The sequence below is a fragment of the Megascapheus bottae genome, chromosome 23 (assembly GCF_031878675.1).
Source record: "Megascapheus bottae isolate mThoBot1 chromosome 23, mThoBot2.hap1, whole genome shotgun sequence".
Classification (NCBI taxonomy): domain Eukaryota; kingdom Metazoa; phylum Chordata; class Mammalia; order Rodentia; family Geomyidae; genus Megascapheus; species Megascapheus bottae.
The window spans coordinates 14,706,028-14,722,717 of record NC_143531.1 but is presented as its reverse complement, the minus strand read 5'-3'; the positions used below and the strand labels follow the sequence as shown (position 1 = coordinate 14,722,717).

The 16,690-nt window shown below is 38.8% G+C and overlaps 1 protein-coding gene across 1 annotated transcript; it reads right to left on the bottom strand.

The window, feature by feature from the left end:
- Nucleotides 1-686: 686 nt before the first annotated feature.
- On the bottom strand, nt 687-15,554 carry Lamtor3 (late endosomal/lysosomal adaptor, MAPK and MTOR activator 3). Its single transcript, XM_090356767.1, has 7 exons — nt 15,397-15,554; nt 15,053-15,100; nt 13,823-13,857; nt 9,780-9,838; nt 8,037-8,170; nt 2,980-3,043; nt 687-1,270 (listed from the first exon to the last, which is right to left on the bottom strand). Exons 2-7 carry the CDS (start codon nt 15,059-15,061, stop codon nt 1,197-1,199), a joined length of 375 nt encoding a protein of 124 aa, XP_090212893.1. The 5' UTR covers nt 15,062-15,100; nt 15,397-15,554; the 3' UTR covers nt 687-1,196.
- Between the last annotated feature and the right edge of the window lie 1,136 nt (nt 15,555-16,690).

The window sequence follows — 16,690 nt, the reverse complement described above, 5'->3', positions numbered from 1 at the left end:
ACAGTACGGTGCTAGCGCTGGTAATCATACAGAGAAGGTGCTCTATGAATATGTACTGAATTTACCAGAAACCAACTGCTAAAGAAACTAGGAGAAAAGTAACTGCTGGAACAATCTATGAATATGTACTGAATTTACCAGAAACCAACTGCTAAAGAAACTAGGAGAAAAGTAACTGCTGGAACAATCTGTGGGCTGCATTCCTGAGCCTAAAAGATTTTCTAGAACAGTTGAAGTTTGGCCCTAGAACTAGGTTTATTTTCTGACAGTGTACAAAAGAGCAAAATCATCTCTAAACAAAATCCTACAAGAAACATACATGATTCATTCATATGGCTGGAAAGGTGGATTAAGTCAATTAAGTCTATTAAACATCTTGGTAGAGGTCTGGAAAGAAAAAGATCTGTACAGTGCTCAAACTGTATTTTTAAAAATACTATTTTATTTATATTCATGTATGAAAAAAATGGCCAAAACTATCATTTATATACATACTGAAAACAGGATTCATTAACAAGTCATATTTAAATTTTATAAAGAACAATCATTAAAATACTGATTGGTTACAGAGAGCAAAGTTGGATGAAAGAGTAAGCTATAGTTTTACTTTTCATTAAAGAGAAGCACCCTCTGAAAAGAACTCATTAGTGATAGATATCTACACCGCAAAGTAACTATATATAAAGTTAGTGATTGTACTGCTTTTATTACTTTTACTAAGCCATTTTATCTTCCTCACACTCAATGCAAAGAAATAAAACACAATGGAAGAAAAATATGTCCTCATTATTATTCACAATAAGAGGGACTGCTGCACCTTTGCAGCCTGGGTAGGAGTCCTTTATGATAGGAAGCACTCAAGGGCTCGGGTGGATCAATGAACCATTTTGATTCTGATCCACTGAATAGGATCCCATCCATATGTGGTGACTGCACTAACTCCACGGGAGCTGTGACAGACGGAACCATTTCAGATTATCCCCGTTACCCTCAAATCTCAAGAAAAGACCTTACAAAGTAAATGTAATACCTGATCTGTCTATAAATTAAACTTACAGGCTGATTCTTAGTATAATGTGGAAAAGGGGGCCCTGTCTTACATACATATACAGAAAAGTATTATTGTGGTCTAAAGATTGCTAGATTGACTTGTGTTTTTATAACAAGATAAGGTATACATCAAAACCACCATCAGATTAAGAAACTTCCACAACTTTGATCAATTCTTCAAACAATGGAGCAAGTTCCTTTTCTAGGCTCACAATTAGTCCTAAAACAAAGAGATTTAAAAAACAATATATTAGAAACATTTTGCTGAAAGTAATTGTATGCTCTTGTCCAAAATTTAGTAACTAAAAAGTTAATTGGTTTGTTCCCTAGATCTAAAATAAGATACTATAATGAATCAATTAGTAAAGGAGATGAGGGGATTGATGATCACCTAGAAAGTCATCACTGCCAAATTTTTTAAGAAGTCAATTGACAAACTATAAGCCTCTGGTATAAGTAAAAACAGAATGAATTAAATGTACTATAATAAGTTAAGGGCTAAAATCAAAACCTCAAAATATGCATGATTCAGAATACACATGATTTTATTTTATTGACACTGGAGTTCGAACTCAGGATGTTTCACTTGCTAGACAAGCACTTTGCCACTGAGCTAAATCCCAGCCCCTATACACATGATTTGTATAACATACTTTGTGAGCAAATTTTAACATTGTATCAAGAGGTAAATCAGTTTTCCTTAATACTGAGCAAAGAAAATCAGAAATTTATAATTTTGACAAATCTAAAACATAAATTGATAGTTCAAATGAAGAATATATAGATGAATCGTATACACATTTATATGTATAAAATGATTAAGAATGAATCTATAACAAACATTAGAAATTAGTATATCTACCTTCTTAGTTTACCAGAGTGAAGGTTATATCTTAGTGTTCTTTGTTTTATACAATATTAAAACCATTTATACTGTCAAGGGATTGTCAATGGACTACAAGGTAATTCTGAATGTTCCTATAACAACTAGTGATATAGTACAGAATGATCAGGTTAATCATAATCTCAATGTCAGTACAATCTGTATACAATTTGCACATGTCATCAAATGGCAACAATTTTTAAAGCTTAGGTATGGAAAGTGGGCTTCAGTGATATGGCTACAATAACCTCCTTAGCTTGAGGACACAAGTAGAAGGAAGCGTAAGAGCTCTTGACTCTGTGAAAATGGCAGATCACTAACGGAACAAATCCTACTTTGTCCAAAAGTAGTAAAGGTACTACCACAATACAATGGGATATTGTCACATTTACACATAAATACTGGGGGAAGGGGAGTGGACAGAATGAGATTTTACTATCCTTCTTAGAAGTTCTATTTCCTACCATTGGTCCTCAAATTCTTCACCACTCAGGAACAAAATGTGTTCATCCTACTCATACTCTAAATTTTCAAATCACATTTATTTTGTCCTCAATCTTTCAAACATCTTAAAAATTCTTCCTCTGGAGAGCACTAATGGCTCACGCCTGTAATCCTAGTTAATCAGAAGGCTGAGATCTGAGGACTGTGGTTCCAAGACAACCCAAGATAGGAAAGGCCATGAGACTCATCTCCAATTACTTACTAGAAAACTAGAAGTGGTTTTGTGGCTCAAAGTGGTAGAACACTAGCCTTGAGCATAAAAACCCAAGGACTGAGCCAGGCCCTGAGTTCAAACCCCACAACTGGGTTTTAACACTGAATTTCCCTTATTCCTATTTCAAAAAGATGTACATACACAGTCTCACCAACTGGAAATAGGCCCACATGATGGAGAAAGTAAGTATTACTCCACTTCACAGCTATATAATCAGGATGATGAGAGAAGCCACACTAAAACTTTCGTACAGTAAGTCTAATATTATACCAGCAGATAGGATAATATAAAGAATTAAAAGCTGTACTTAAAAGCCAATAAAACATACCTGTGTTGGCATTACTACTGGCTATGAAACTGACCACGAGAGGTAGACGATTGAATTGAACTACCTAAAAAGAAAGTAAGATGTAAATATCATGTTACATTGTGAAAAGGTAGTATTACCTAGCTGAAATATTTTAGTATTTCAGAAATTTTTAAATGGACAATAGTACTAGCCTAACACTGGTATTCACAACCTGAAATATGAAGAAGCTGAAGGCAAGCACTTTCATAATACAGAGATACTGATTATTTCCTAGAAACATTAATACTTTTAGCCTGGAACTTTTTCTAGTGGAATCATGTCTGCTTCATCTTTTAATCTCTAAAGCCAAGTGAGTATCAGTTATATAGTAAAAGTCAACGATAGTCCAAATGTGTTAACTAGAAAATTCTAGAAATAATTTGTAACTTTTAAATGGCACAGCACTCAGTAGCATGAAAAATACTGTGCTGTAAGGGATGTAAGTCATCCTTTGATATATTTACATCACATATATTGTTAAACACATTAGCTACTTGGCAGCCCCCTGATAATTAGATGAACTGCAGTACTGTGTTCAAGTCACCTTAGTAATAATGGCATGCATGCGCAAGAAGAGTCATGTCTCCATATACAGCAGAAAGCCACAGTGCTCCCTTTAAGTGACAATTTGCAATAAGGAAAAAGAATAAAACTCCTATACTGAGAATGCTAAAATCTTCAGTAAGTTATTGTATCTTACTGTACCCCTAATTTCAAAATCAAACTACCATAAATTTGTGAGAGTGGGGCTGGGAATGTGGCTTAGTGGTTAAGAGTGCTTGCCTAGCATGTATGAAGTCCTGGGTTAGATTCCTCAGTACCACATTTAAAAAAAAAAGCCAGAAGTGGCACTGTGGCTCAAGTGGTAGAGTGCTAGCTTTGAGCAAAAGAAGCTCAGAGACAGTGCCTAGGCCCTGAGTTCAAGCCCCAGAACTGCCAAGAAAAAAAAACCAAAAAAACCACCACAACACAAAACCACATCTGTAATCCTACCTACTCAAGAGGCTGAGATCTGGGGATCTTGGTTCAAAGCCAGCGTGGGCACTAAAGACTGTGAGACTCTTTAACTCCAATAAACCACTAGAAAACCAGAAGTAATGCTGTGGCTCAAGGGGTAGGGCAGTAGCCTTAAGCTGAAGAGCTCAGGGACAGCGTCCAAACCCAGAGTTCAAGCCCCATGACCAATAACAACAACAGCAAAAAAGTTTGTGCTGGTAGGGAAAAAACAGAGTGTGTAGATTTGGTACCATGTGAGTTTCTGGCATCCACTGGGGTCTGGGAACAAACCCCCCATGGGAGCTAGGATAGCTTTTTCTTTTGTGTATTACTGTGAATTAAGTATCTAAACAACTTTAACATAATTCTAATAGCAAAGTTAGTTTGGTTCCTTTTCCTACTATATGTTAAAAATATCTAAAAAAAAATTGTCACTGTTTTATCAGTGGTAAACACATCCTACTTCAGAAAATGTCACTCTAAAGTAAGGAAAAAGCGATGGACATTTTTCTAAGAATATGCATCTGGATATCAAGAGATGATATAATAATTCATTTCTTCCTCACAAATAAAACCTCGTTTGTTATATATGCATTCCAAACTAAATAAACAGTAACAACTTGAAACAGTCTGTCATTTGACTCTCAAAAAAAATATTTTATCTGCCACAACAGAAGAGTATGGCCTTTAAGAATCCACTGTCTGAAATCTCATGGGCACCATCTGCTGGAGTGACTAATGATCTAACAAACCCTTCTTAGGGCATCATGTGCTTTACTTTGAAGGCTCTTAAGTACTTTTCCAGAGTAATTATTCCCTGATATAGAAACAAAGAAAATTACCAGTTTTAACATAACCAATTCCAAAGCAAAAATCTTAAAACTTCATCTTTTAAAAATCCAAATTTAGGAGCAATACCAAACTCATTTGATGAAGCTAATATTACCCACATCCCCAAAGCAGGGAAAGACCCAACAACAAAAAAAAAACTACAGACCTATCTCTCTAATGAACACAGACACAAAACTCCTCAATAAAATATTGACCAACAGAATCCAGAAACAAATTAAAAAAATCATACACTATGATCAAGTAGGCTTCATCCCACAGATGCAAGGCTGGTTTAACATTCGCAAATCAATCAATGTAATACATCACATCAATAGAGCTAAGGATAAGAATCATAGGATAATTTCTCTGGATGCGGAGAAGGCATTTGACAAAATACAACATCCATTCATGTTGAAAGCACTAGAAAAAATAGGAATAAGAGGTACATTCCTCAAAATAGTGAAAGCCATATATGAAAAACCTACAGCCAGTATTACACTAAATGGTGAACGACTGGAACCATTCACCTTAAAATCAGAAACTAGACAGGGATGCCCACTCTCTCCACTTCTCTTCAATATAGTGCTGGAACCCTTAGCCAGAGCAATAAGGCAAGAAAAAGACATCAAAGGGATCTACATAGGGAAAGAAGAAATTAAACTATCCCTATTCGCAGATGACATGATCCTCTACTTGAGTGACCCAACAAACTCCACTCCCAAACTTCTAGAATTAATAAACTACTTTAGCAAAGTGGCAGGACACAAAATTAATCTTCAGAAGTCAGTAGCCTTCTTGTACACCAACAATACACAAACAGAAGGCCAAATCAAGAAAATGATCCCATTCACAATAGCCCCCAAGAGAATAAAATACTTAGGAATACACTTAAGCGAAGATGTAAAGGAATTACTCAATGAAAACTATAAAAGCCTAATGAAAGAAATGAAAGAGGACACTAGGAAATGGAAAGACATCCCATGCTCATGGCTAGGGAGAACCAACATAGTGAAAATGGCTATACTGCCAAAATTGATATACAAATTCAATGCAATCCCCATCAAAATCCCAAAGACATGCTTTACGGAAATGGAAGATATAATCCAGAGATTCATATGGAACAAGAAAAGACCTAGAATAGCCAAAACAATTCTAGGCAAAAAGAGCAATGCTGGTGGTATTACAATACCAGACTTCAAACTCTACTATAGAGCCATAATAACAAAAACTGCTTGGTACTGGCACAAAAACAGACCAGAAAATCAGTGGAACAGAATAGAAGACCCAGAAATAGAACCACATACCTATAGGCAACTTGTATTTGACAAAGGAGCCAAAGAAATACAGTGGAACAAACACAGCCTATTCAATTATTGGTGCTGGCAAAACTGGGCAACCACATGCAGAAAACTAAAAATTGACCCTAGCCTTTTGCCATGCACAAGCATTAACTCAAAGTGGATCAAAGACCTCAACATCAGACTGGAAACCATGAAACTGCTACATGATAAAGTAGGAGACACTGGAACTCGTAGGCATAGGCAAAAGATTCCTGAACAGAATCCCAGAGTCACAACAGACTGTAGAGCGACTCGATAAATGGGACTACCTAAAAATAAAAAGTTTCTGTACAGATAAAAACATAGTTGCAAAAGTAGAAAGACAGCCAACCAAATGGGAAAAGATATTCACCAACAATACATCTGACAAATGCTTAATATCCAGTATCTACAGGGAACTCAAGAAACTAATCCCCCCCAAACCCAACAAACCATTCACTAAATGGGCAAGGGAACTAAAGAGAGACTTATCAGCAAGAAGAGATTAAAATGGCAGAAAAGCATATGAGAAAATGTTCATCATCCATGGTCATAAAGGAAATGCAAATAGAAACAACCCTAAGATACCACCTTACCCCAACAAGAATGGCCAAGATTTTGAACTCAGACAATGACAGTTGCTGGCGGTGTTGTGGGGAAAAAGGAACCCTACTACACTGCTGGTGGGAATGCAGACTAGTTCAGCCACTCTAGAAAGCAGTGTGGAGGTTTCTTAAAGAACTGAAAATAGACCTTCCCTACGATCCCACCATACCACTTCTGGGCATCTATCCTAAACATCATGACCCAAGATATTACAAGGACACCTGCTCAGCTATGTTCATCTCTGCACTATTCACAATAGCCATGGATGGAAACAATGCAGATACCCTATTGCAGATGAATGGATACAGAAAATGTGGTATATATACACAATGGAATTCTACATAGCCAACAGACAAGATAAAATAATGGCATTCGCAGGAAAATGGATGAACCTAGAGCAAATCATGTTGAGTGAGACAAGTCAAGACCTAAGGAACAAAAGGCGTATGGTATCCCTAATATGTGGCTATTAAATCCAAAGAGTACAAGAGCGAGGACTCAATAACTACATACCCAAAGCTATGAACATGGTAATGGAAATATAAACATAACTATATAGACATAAAAACCTATGACTCTATAGACATAATGTTTCATTTCTTAAATTAATATGTTTCTATGACATACAAACCCTTAGCCTAATTTTGATTAAGTTCTTTTTTTTTTTTTTGCCAGTCCTGGGCTTAAGCTCAGGGCCTGAGCACTGCCCTTGGATTATTCTCAAGGCTAGAACTCTACCACTTGAGCCTCAGCACCACTTCTAGCTTTTTCTAAGTATGTGGTACCAAGGAATCAAACCCGGGTCTTTGTGCACGCTAGGCAAGCACTCTACCACTAGGCCAAACTCCCAGCCCATGATTAAGTTCTAAATACTAAGTCCCAGTGATTGTAAAGAGATTCCCTCCTTGAACACTTGTTTGTTAAACGCATCATTTAAAATGATGTAAAAATCAACATTAATAAATTCTTAAAAAAAATCCAAATTTAGAATTGTAACAAAAGCTTTTTTACATGACAAATGTACAAATAGTAACTGAAAGGGCAGGGAGAATGGCCTAGTGGTAGAGTGCTTGCCTAGAATGTACGAAGCCCTGGGATTGATTTCTTGGCATCGCATACACAGAAAAAGTTGGAAGTGGTACTGTGGTTCAAGTGGTAGAGCATTAGCCTGGAGAAAGCCCAAGGACAGTGCCCAGGCCCAAGTTCAAACCCCACGACTGGCAAAAAAAAAAAAAAAAAAAAAAAAAAAAGAACAAGCAAATTAGCTGATAATTAAGAACTTACCTGGTAGGTGTTATAATAACAGATGATGCTTTTATTCTTGGAAAGTCCAAGTTTGCTCCCTTGGTCTGTTGCAAGGGCAAAAGTAGACAAGAAACCAGGTCGTAAAGCATGCTCAGGAGCATTATCATTGGCCACTGGAAGAGTAAATGATTTAAATAAAAATTATACTGAGAAGATGATGGAGGCAAGTTTAAGGACATTTTAAAATATTTATTAAAAAGCAGCTACTACCTGACGAATGTAACTGTAACCCCTTTGTACATTACCCTGACAATAAAATAAAATAAAAAGAGCACAAAATTATGTCTCACAATGTTGAAGTTATATCACACTGAGTCTCATCAATTTAAATGGAATAAACTGTCCAATCAGAAATTTGGTAATTCAGAGTTGGAATGTCCCTCAGTGACAACTTGCCTGTCGAGCAAAGGCAAAACAAATGGACAATATTTACAATATCTCAGTAAAACTAGGACTATCCATGCTGATCATACCAGAAGGTAGAAATAGTAAAAATATTGAGTCCACACTTATTCTGTAGTATCATGTATTTTTTGCCTTAAAATCAGGCAAAATCTTCTATCTTCTGATAGTCTAATATCACTCTTTGGTCCTTTGTTCAAAGGAACATAGTCAGGATATAACAGAGGAACCTACAATTTCATGGTCACTACAGCACTATTCACAACAGCCAGGCTAGAGAAATAGCACAGATGCCCTACAACTGAGAGATGAGGAAGATTTTATATATGTATGTGTACACACAGAACGAAGCACTATATATCCATAAAGAATAATGAAGTTATGTCATTTTCTGGGAAACAAATGGATTTGTAATTCATCATATTCAGTGAAGTAAGCCAGATTCAACAAGACAAAAGTCACATGGTTTCTCTCATGTGATGTCCAACCTCAAAAATAAACATATACCTAGCACATATAAGTGTGCTTTTTTTTTTAAATCAAACTGCATTACGAACACGTATGAGAAGAGACCATGGGAAAAAATGGCTTGGAAAGAGGAAAAGAGAGGGGCTAGGAAAAAACAATAGGTTATAATCAAGATGTACGCATAGATGGACATGTTAAAATGAAATTCCCGCTGGGTGTGGTGGCTCCCGCCTATAATCCTAGTTACTCAGGAGGCTGAGATCTGAGGATCGAGGTTCAAAGCCAGCCAGGACACTAAAGTCTGTGAGACTCTTATATCTACTAGAAAAACTGGAAGTGGTGCTGTGGCTCAAGGGGTAGGGTAGCAGCCTTGAGCTGAAGAGCTGAGGGACAATGCCCAAACCCAGAGTTCAAGCCCCACAATCAAAAACCAAAACAAAACAGAACAAAAAATTTGTTTATATAACTAGTATAAATGCTATATTACATATTATGTATTTAGATATACATTAAAAAATCTATTTCTAGTAAAGTGAAACAATATATGATGAACCAAATAAGAAAGACATCTTAAAACTACTTTAATTTTATATACAAACAACCCACACCTGGGTAACAGTACATAGACATATATCTCTCTACATATCTGCTCATTTTCATCACCCAGATGTACTAGTGGTTTATTTTGTGTCATGAACATGTAATAAATTTAAGCTGAAATCTTGAAGCAAACCATGATAAACTTTGTTAAATAAGCTTGATATCCTTGCCTTTGATACTACCTAGATGATAAATGTACACCTTCTTAGTTCAAAGCAAACATGACCTTTGCATTTAAGCACTCAGCTTTACCTTTGATAACAGGTACTCCATCTCTATCTGACACAACAATAGCATGGAGTCCTTCAACACTACAAAGACAAAAAGTTAAATATTGTAAAATACTTCATTTTCTTAAAGTACGTACCTCAGAATTATAATTCCTTTGTACATTTCTGTAAAACCACTGGATATCAATTATTGATAATTACGCTTCTGTAACTCTTCCGGAAATAAAACAAATGGATATTGCAATTCATGCTACTCTTTTCCTACATATGCAGTTTACTGATGAACATCTAAAAATACATATCCTACTAAAGTGTTAATTTTTTTTATCATTTCATGACTGCAAAACACAGACAAGGTTACTGACTGTGGTTATAATGATAGGAAGCCAGAGAGAAAAAGTGTGTGTGTGTGTGTGTGAGAGAGAGAGATTGAGAGAGTGAGAACATAGAGAATGGAACCTTTTTTTTCACATATTCTTTCCAATATCCATCAGTGACTTCACAAAAGTTAGCATCTAAGCTGAGTTCTTATCAAATGAATAATCTCATGGTAACAAAGGTAAGGCTACAGCTGTGGGAAAGTGCCATGGGAACATGAGAGGCTACAAAAGAGGTGGGTTAGAGAAGGCTTCCTCAGAAGGTGCCATCTCAGCAGAGATCTTATGGCAGCCAGTAACACAAGAGTGGGAAGATCATTCTAGGCTGATGCAACATGCTAGGCAGCAAGACGGAAAGCCTTCCACTACAGTTACACAGCAAGCATTAGGTTGGAATGATTACAGCTGTGGAGTTAGACTTGTCTACTCGGCTAGGCTCTGTGCTTACTATTATGACTATGGGTCAGTTTTAACATCTCCCTAAGCCTCAGTTTAGCGACCTGAGAATGAGAGTAATTGTATTTTTTGGCTATTGTGGAATGTAATAAAAATGCTTTTAAAGTATACGCTGGCAATAGTTACATTAGGAAATATTTCCTAAACTTTAGTACTTGCACAACGGTTTTTAACTACCTATAAAGCACAACTCAGAGATGTTTAATACTCCCTGGAATTAAATCCTCCTGGGTCAGCCATAACAGCTTAATTTAAGGCAGGGTGTGAATGACTCATATTTACCTAATGTTAATTTTCTGAAACTCTACAAAAATCCATATCACCAGATATTAGTGGCTCATGCCAGTAACCCTAGCTGCTCAAGAGGCTGAGAGCTGAGGATCAAGGTTCAAAGTCAGCTTGGGCAGGGAAGTCGGTGAGATGACTCAAATTAACCACCAGAAAACTAGAAGCAGAGGTGTGGCTCAAGTTGAAAAGAACCTGCCTTCAGCAAAGCTCAGGGACAGAGCTCAAGCCCCAAGTTCAAGTCCTAGAACTGATATGCATGCATATGTACATGTATTCCCCCTCCCCTCTCTCTCAAGGACTTTTAAGTCAGAGAACTGTTATTAAAATTTGAGTGGAGGGGCCAAGAGAATGGCCTAATGGTAGAGTGACTGCCTAGCTTTGGGTTCAGTTCCTTGGCCAGAAGTGGTGATCTGGCTCAAGTGATAGAGCACTAGCCTGGAAAAAGCTCAAGAACAGTAACCAGGCCCTGAGTTCAAGCCCCAAAACTGGGAAATTAAAAAACAAACAAAAAAACACCTGAGTGGAAAATGTCTTAAAATTATTGGACTTCTGGTAAAAAGTAAAGTTTAGAAGCCTAACTCTGCATAAAGAACAAGTTAAATAAATTATGATATATGCATACTACGGGGTACTCTGCAGACATAAGGAAGTTATGTATGTATTAAGAGGAAGTGATCTCGGGCTAGGAGCATGGCCTAGTGGTAGCATGCTCACCTAGCATGCACGAAACCCTGGGTTTGATTCCCAGGAACCACATATATAGAAAAAGCCAGAAGTGGCACTGTGGCTCAAGTGGAAGAGGGCAAGCATTGAGCAAAGAAGTGTCCAAGGACAGTGCCCAGGCCCTGAGTTTAAGCACCAGGACTGGCAAAAAAAAAAAAAAAAAAAAAAAAAAAAGGAAGTGATCTCAAAGCTGTATTTATTTGGATAAAATAGGCAGTTATGAAGTTGTACAATCACAACAAATTATGCAACAAAAAATAGGTGTGTGATATAGAAAGCTCTATCTGAAGGCACAGCAGTAAACCAGATGAAAGGAATAAGCCACAGCTCTGGAAAGAGCCAAAGGCCTGCTTCCAAGCCCATACAATTAGCAAAATGTAAGAGTGTTCACAATACTATTATTTCTAGATTCCTTTTGTTTAGATGCACTAAGAAAGCATCACAGGTGAGTGGCTCACAACTATAATTTCAGCTACTCAAGAGGCTGAAATCTGATAATCCATGTTCAATGCCTGGCCATCAGAAAAGTTCATGAGACTCTTACCTCAAACTAATTACCCCCAAACCCAGAAGTGGAATGAAGGTGTGGCCCAAGTGGCAGAACTCCAACTTTGAGCAGAAAAAAAACAAAGGTACAGTGCTCAGGCCTTGAATTCAAGCCCCAATACTGGCCTGCTTATTATGTGCGCGTATACACAGCCACTATGAAAAAAATTGTAAGTTCCTTTTTTGTCATTACATTTTTCCAACAAACTTCTTTTTTCCTTTTGTAGTGTTAGGGATCAAAACTTTATACATGCTTGGCAAGGTGTTGACCACTGAGAAGGTAGCTAATCTTTACAAATATTCCTAAATTGAATCGCTCTTGGATAAGCACTACCTACAAGATTTTCCCCTTCTGTTTAAAAGAAAAAACACTATAAAAAAGAAACAAGCATTTATTTTCAACTCTTTTTATTCAACATTAGAGCTGTTCATATAGGCAGGACAAGAACACAGGGAATATAGTTTTTTGGGTTTTTTTTTCCTAAAAAATGTACATAAGAATATTTTTATTGTGAATAGAACTTTCATTAATTTTAATTTTAAAAGATGGACCTTCATTTTTGAAATGTTCAGACCACTGTAATTGCGACTGCATTCTTGAAAACCAGACCTTAAATCTTAAAACACAGAGATAAAGCTACATGAGGGAATATAGTTTTATCAACATAAATGAGAAAAGTGGTTGTGATGAAGTCATTCCACAGAAAGTGATACTGACATAAACAATGTACATTAAGGGAAATCTCAAAGCTATTTCACATCATCAATACTCAGAATCAGTATGCCTTTCATTCCTCTAAGTATATGTAATTAACTCCAACTTTTAATGTTTTAAAAAATTTCAAAGATCTGAAAACAAGTATTTTCTCCACACGTTAATAAAATTCCTTTGCAGCTTCAGCTTTTAAGGTCATTTTTATGGTTCTGTATCAGTGGATTTAAGCTACAAATACCTGTACCCCTGATTTTTAGAATTAGTTTGCCTAAAGCTTGCCAATTTTAGGAAGAGAATATAAATAAGTATGCCATTAACATGAAATCAATAGTAAGTACTACTTCATATAATACTTCAATAGTTCTCTTCAATACAAAAGAAAAATGTGGATAATAAAACTATAAAATAGTATCATTAATTTCCAGTGATCTGTAAAGAGTGTAAAGACACAACCAATAGGCAAATCACAGTAAGTCAAGCAAAATTTCAAACAAGAAGATTGTTCCCTATTGTAATCCCAGCTACCTTGTAGGGAGAGATAGAATGGTGGTTCAAAGGGGTTGGGAGAGTGCCTAGCATGCACAAAGCCTTAGGTTCGATTCCCCAGTACCACATACACAGAAGAAGCTGGAAGTGGTGCTGTGGCTTAAGTGGAAGAGCAATTACCTTGAGAAAGCCTAAGGACAGTGCCCAGACCTTGAGTTCAAGCCTCAGGACTGGCAAAAAAAAAAAAAAAAAATGGGGGTCCAAGGCTAGCCTCTGCCAAAGCACAGGACCTTGTCTGAAAAATGACTAAAGCAATAAATGATAGGAGTATCAAGAGGCAGTCCAGGAAGATGTAACCCTTCTATTAATTACAATAAAAATATGTGAAAAAAGTAATTTTATAAAAATAAAAATATTACTTATTCTAAATAATTATAACAATATAAATTTTTACATATTGAATAAGCTTCTTACCTTGGTAACTTCTTATACAGGAACCGCTTTAGGTCCTGGAAGAGAATATTCAAAACCTTTTTTTAAGATGTTTCCCTCTGCTTTCTTATACCTATCTTATTTTTAGGAACTTTAAGTCATCATTCACAATTTCTCTTACTGTATTTTACCTTTCTCTGCTTTTGATGTTTACTGGTATGAATTGGAGCAAGTTAACTAACTTTTTCTTCTAAGTCTCAGATTCAATATCAGTTCAATACAGATAATCATAAAATCTACAGCCTGATGCTGCTGTTTAAATTTATTGAGATATATTATGAGCATACCTGGAAATAGGAAACAAATTCATATTAGCTGTAAAATTAGATTGTACTTTTCATAATGCTTTACATTCTGTGGCTAATGTAATAATCACTTAAGAATATATTAAGCCTAAAAGAAATATCAATATAAAAAAGGAATATATTAAGCTTCTTCCATGTCCATAGATAGACATTTTGCCATTTCTTTAAGAAAAGGCTCTTTTATGTATCCCTCATTGGCTCTAAATTTACTATGTAAGCCAGGGTGTCCTTGTACTCGAAGTCCTTATGCCTAAAGCCTGCCAAACACAGGCCTGAAACATCTTTCTTCAGTACTAGGTTTTAAAGTTAGGGCCTACCTACCTCTTGAGCAACACCCCCACTCTCTACCTCTATTTCTAATGAGCAACACCCCCACTCTCTACCACTATTTCTAATGATACTAAGTTGATTAACTTTTCTAAGATTCTTCACATGAGTAACGATCAAATGACTACCTCAACGATTTAACCACGAACTAAAGAACCCAAACCTCTCATCTGGGAACTTCACTGGCAATCCAGGTTATCGATTATGTTTCTCTCTTTAAGTAGTTTATATAAAGGAGTTGTCATGTCCCAGGTACCAATTATGACCCCTACCCAAATGAATCAGGTTCTGTTCTCCGATTGATAAGTTACTGTACAGCCCCTGTCTTCTGCTACTATCTAAATTGTTTCCCTTGGGTCCCAACTAAGTGTTCCCCACTTCAGGCCCCTTCATGCCTTCCACACCCACTGCAGAACCGTGACAACCCACTCTTACCTGGATATCCCCGCAAGAGACCCCAGAGAAAGTAATGGGGGAGGGAGGCAAGGAATAAACGAGAACCATTTCTACCTCCTTCCCCACCAACCCGCCCGCCCGCCCCTTCCTCCTGTGTGTGTGTAGGGGGGGGTTGACAACTCACATCCGCCATGACGAACCCCTTTCCCCTCGGAGGCTCAATCTTGCACGCCTGGAAGAGAAACTCCCCGTGATTCTCCCCTCTCGCGGCCCCAGCCCGGCAGGCTGGGTAGCCCCGGTCGGGGGCCGGGCCGCCGGTCGGGACCCCGGGCCCGGGAGCAGAAAGGAGCTGGAGTCTCTCAGCGCCCTGGAGGTGGCTGGCCAGGCCCGCTCACCGCCGCCCGCCTCAGCCCGGCCGCCGCCCCCCAAAAGTCCAGGTCTAAAGCGGGGCAGCGGGGGTGACCTCCGCTCTTCTAAGTCCCCACCTCGGGCCCCGGCCAGGCCTCCAAGCAAGGTGACGCCGGTTACCTGGGTTTCCCGGCCACCGGAATATCCCCACCGCGTTAGAGCAACAGACGAGTCTCCGGCAAACTGCTGTCACATGACTGGTGACCTCGCCGCCGCTCCCCCGGAAGCGCTTGCTACGCCTTCACCGTCCTGTAACTTGAACTTCCGGAGAAACCCCGCGTAGGAACTGCCGGCGCGCGACCGCTCGACAAGCTCCGCCCCTTCCAGGCGGGGGCCGGGCTGCTGCCTGCGCCTGCGCCTGCGCGCTGCGTTGCGCCCGTTGGGCTGGGCTGGGGGTGGGGGGGGGCGCCGCGGGCTGCAGGACGCGCGTGCGCGTGCGCGCTTCCCGCCTTCTGAATTCCGCTGAAGCCGCCAGGACCGTTTGTGCTACGGGGCATTGTTGGCACGGAAAAGATGCCTACGTTCCACTCGTGTTCCTGGGCCTTTAATCGTCAAACCTCTTTGTGTGTGCCTGGCCTGGGTCTCGAACTCGGGGCCTGCGCGCTGTCCTTGAGCTTTTTGTGCGCAGGGCCTAGTGCTCTCTTGAGCCACAGCCCCACGTCCGGCTTCCGGGTGGTTAATTGGGGATAAGTCTCACGGACTTTCCCTCCCCGGGCTGGCTTCGAACCGTGAACCTCCTGTCTCACCTTCCTCCTAGGAGCTAGAACAACAAGCCTGTCTTGGCCTAAAACCTTTTCTTGTAAGTGAAACCTGGACCCGGGTTTGGTATTAAAGACCTATGAGCATGCACCAGATGCCTGGGATTCCCAGTCTCTTGACTTGCCCATGGCGGCCACTGGTCCTGGGCTCCTGTGTGCCCTTCACGCTGCTTTTCCCATGCAGATTTCAGACTTCCTTCCATGGCTGTAGACTGTGGCTGAATCTTCTAAGGGCTGACTATACATAACTGCCTTTTTGTTTGGTGCCTTGGGTTATGATGCTTACGAAAGGTAGTAGGATTAAAAAGACTAAACACAGAGCTTCCCTATGACCTAGCAAGTCCACTCCTTGGCATTTACCCAATCATCCAGAAACAAGGACATACTAAATCCGCTGCGCAACGATGTTCATTGCAGCACTATTTACCATAGCAAAGATAGGGAACCAACGCAGATGTCCCTCAGTTGATGAGTGGATCAACAAGATGTGGTATTTATACACAATGGAATTCTATGCTGCTGTCAGAATATTACCTCATTTGTAAGGAAATGGAAAGACTTGGAAAAAATAAACTATATTAAGTCAGACCCAAAGAACATAGGCTCCATGGTTTCCCTCATTTGTAATAATTAGTACACATCTAGAACTCTTCTAG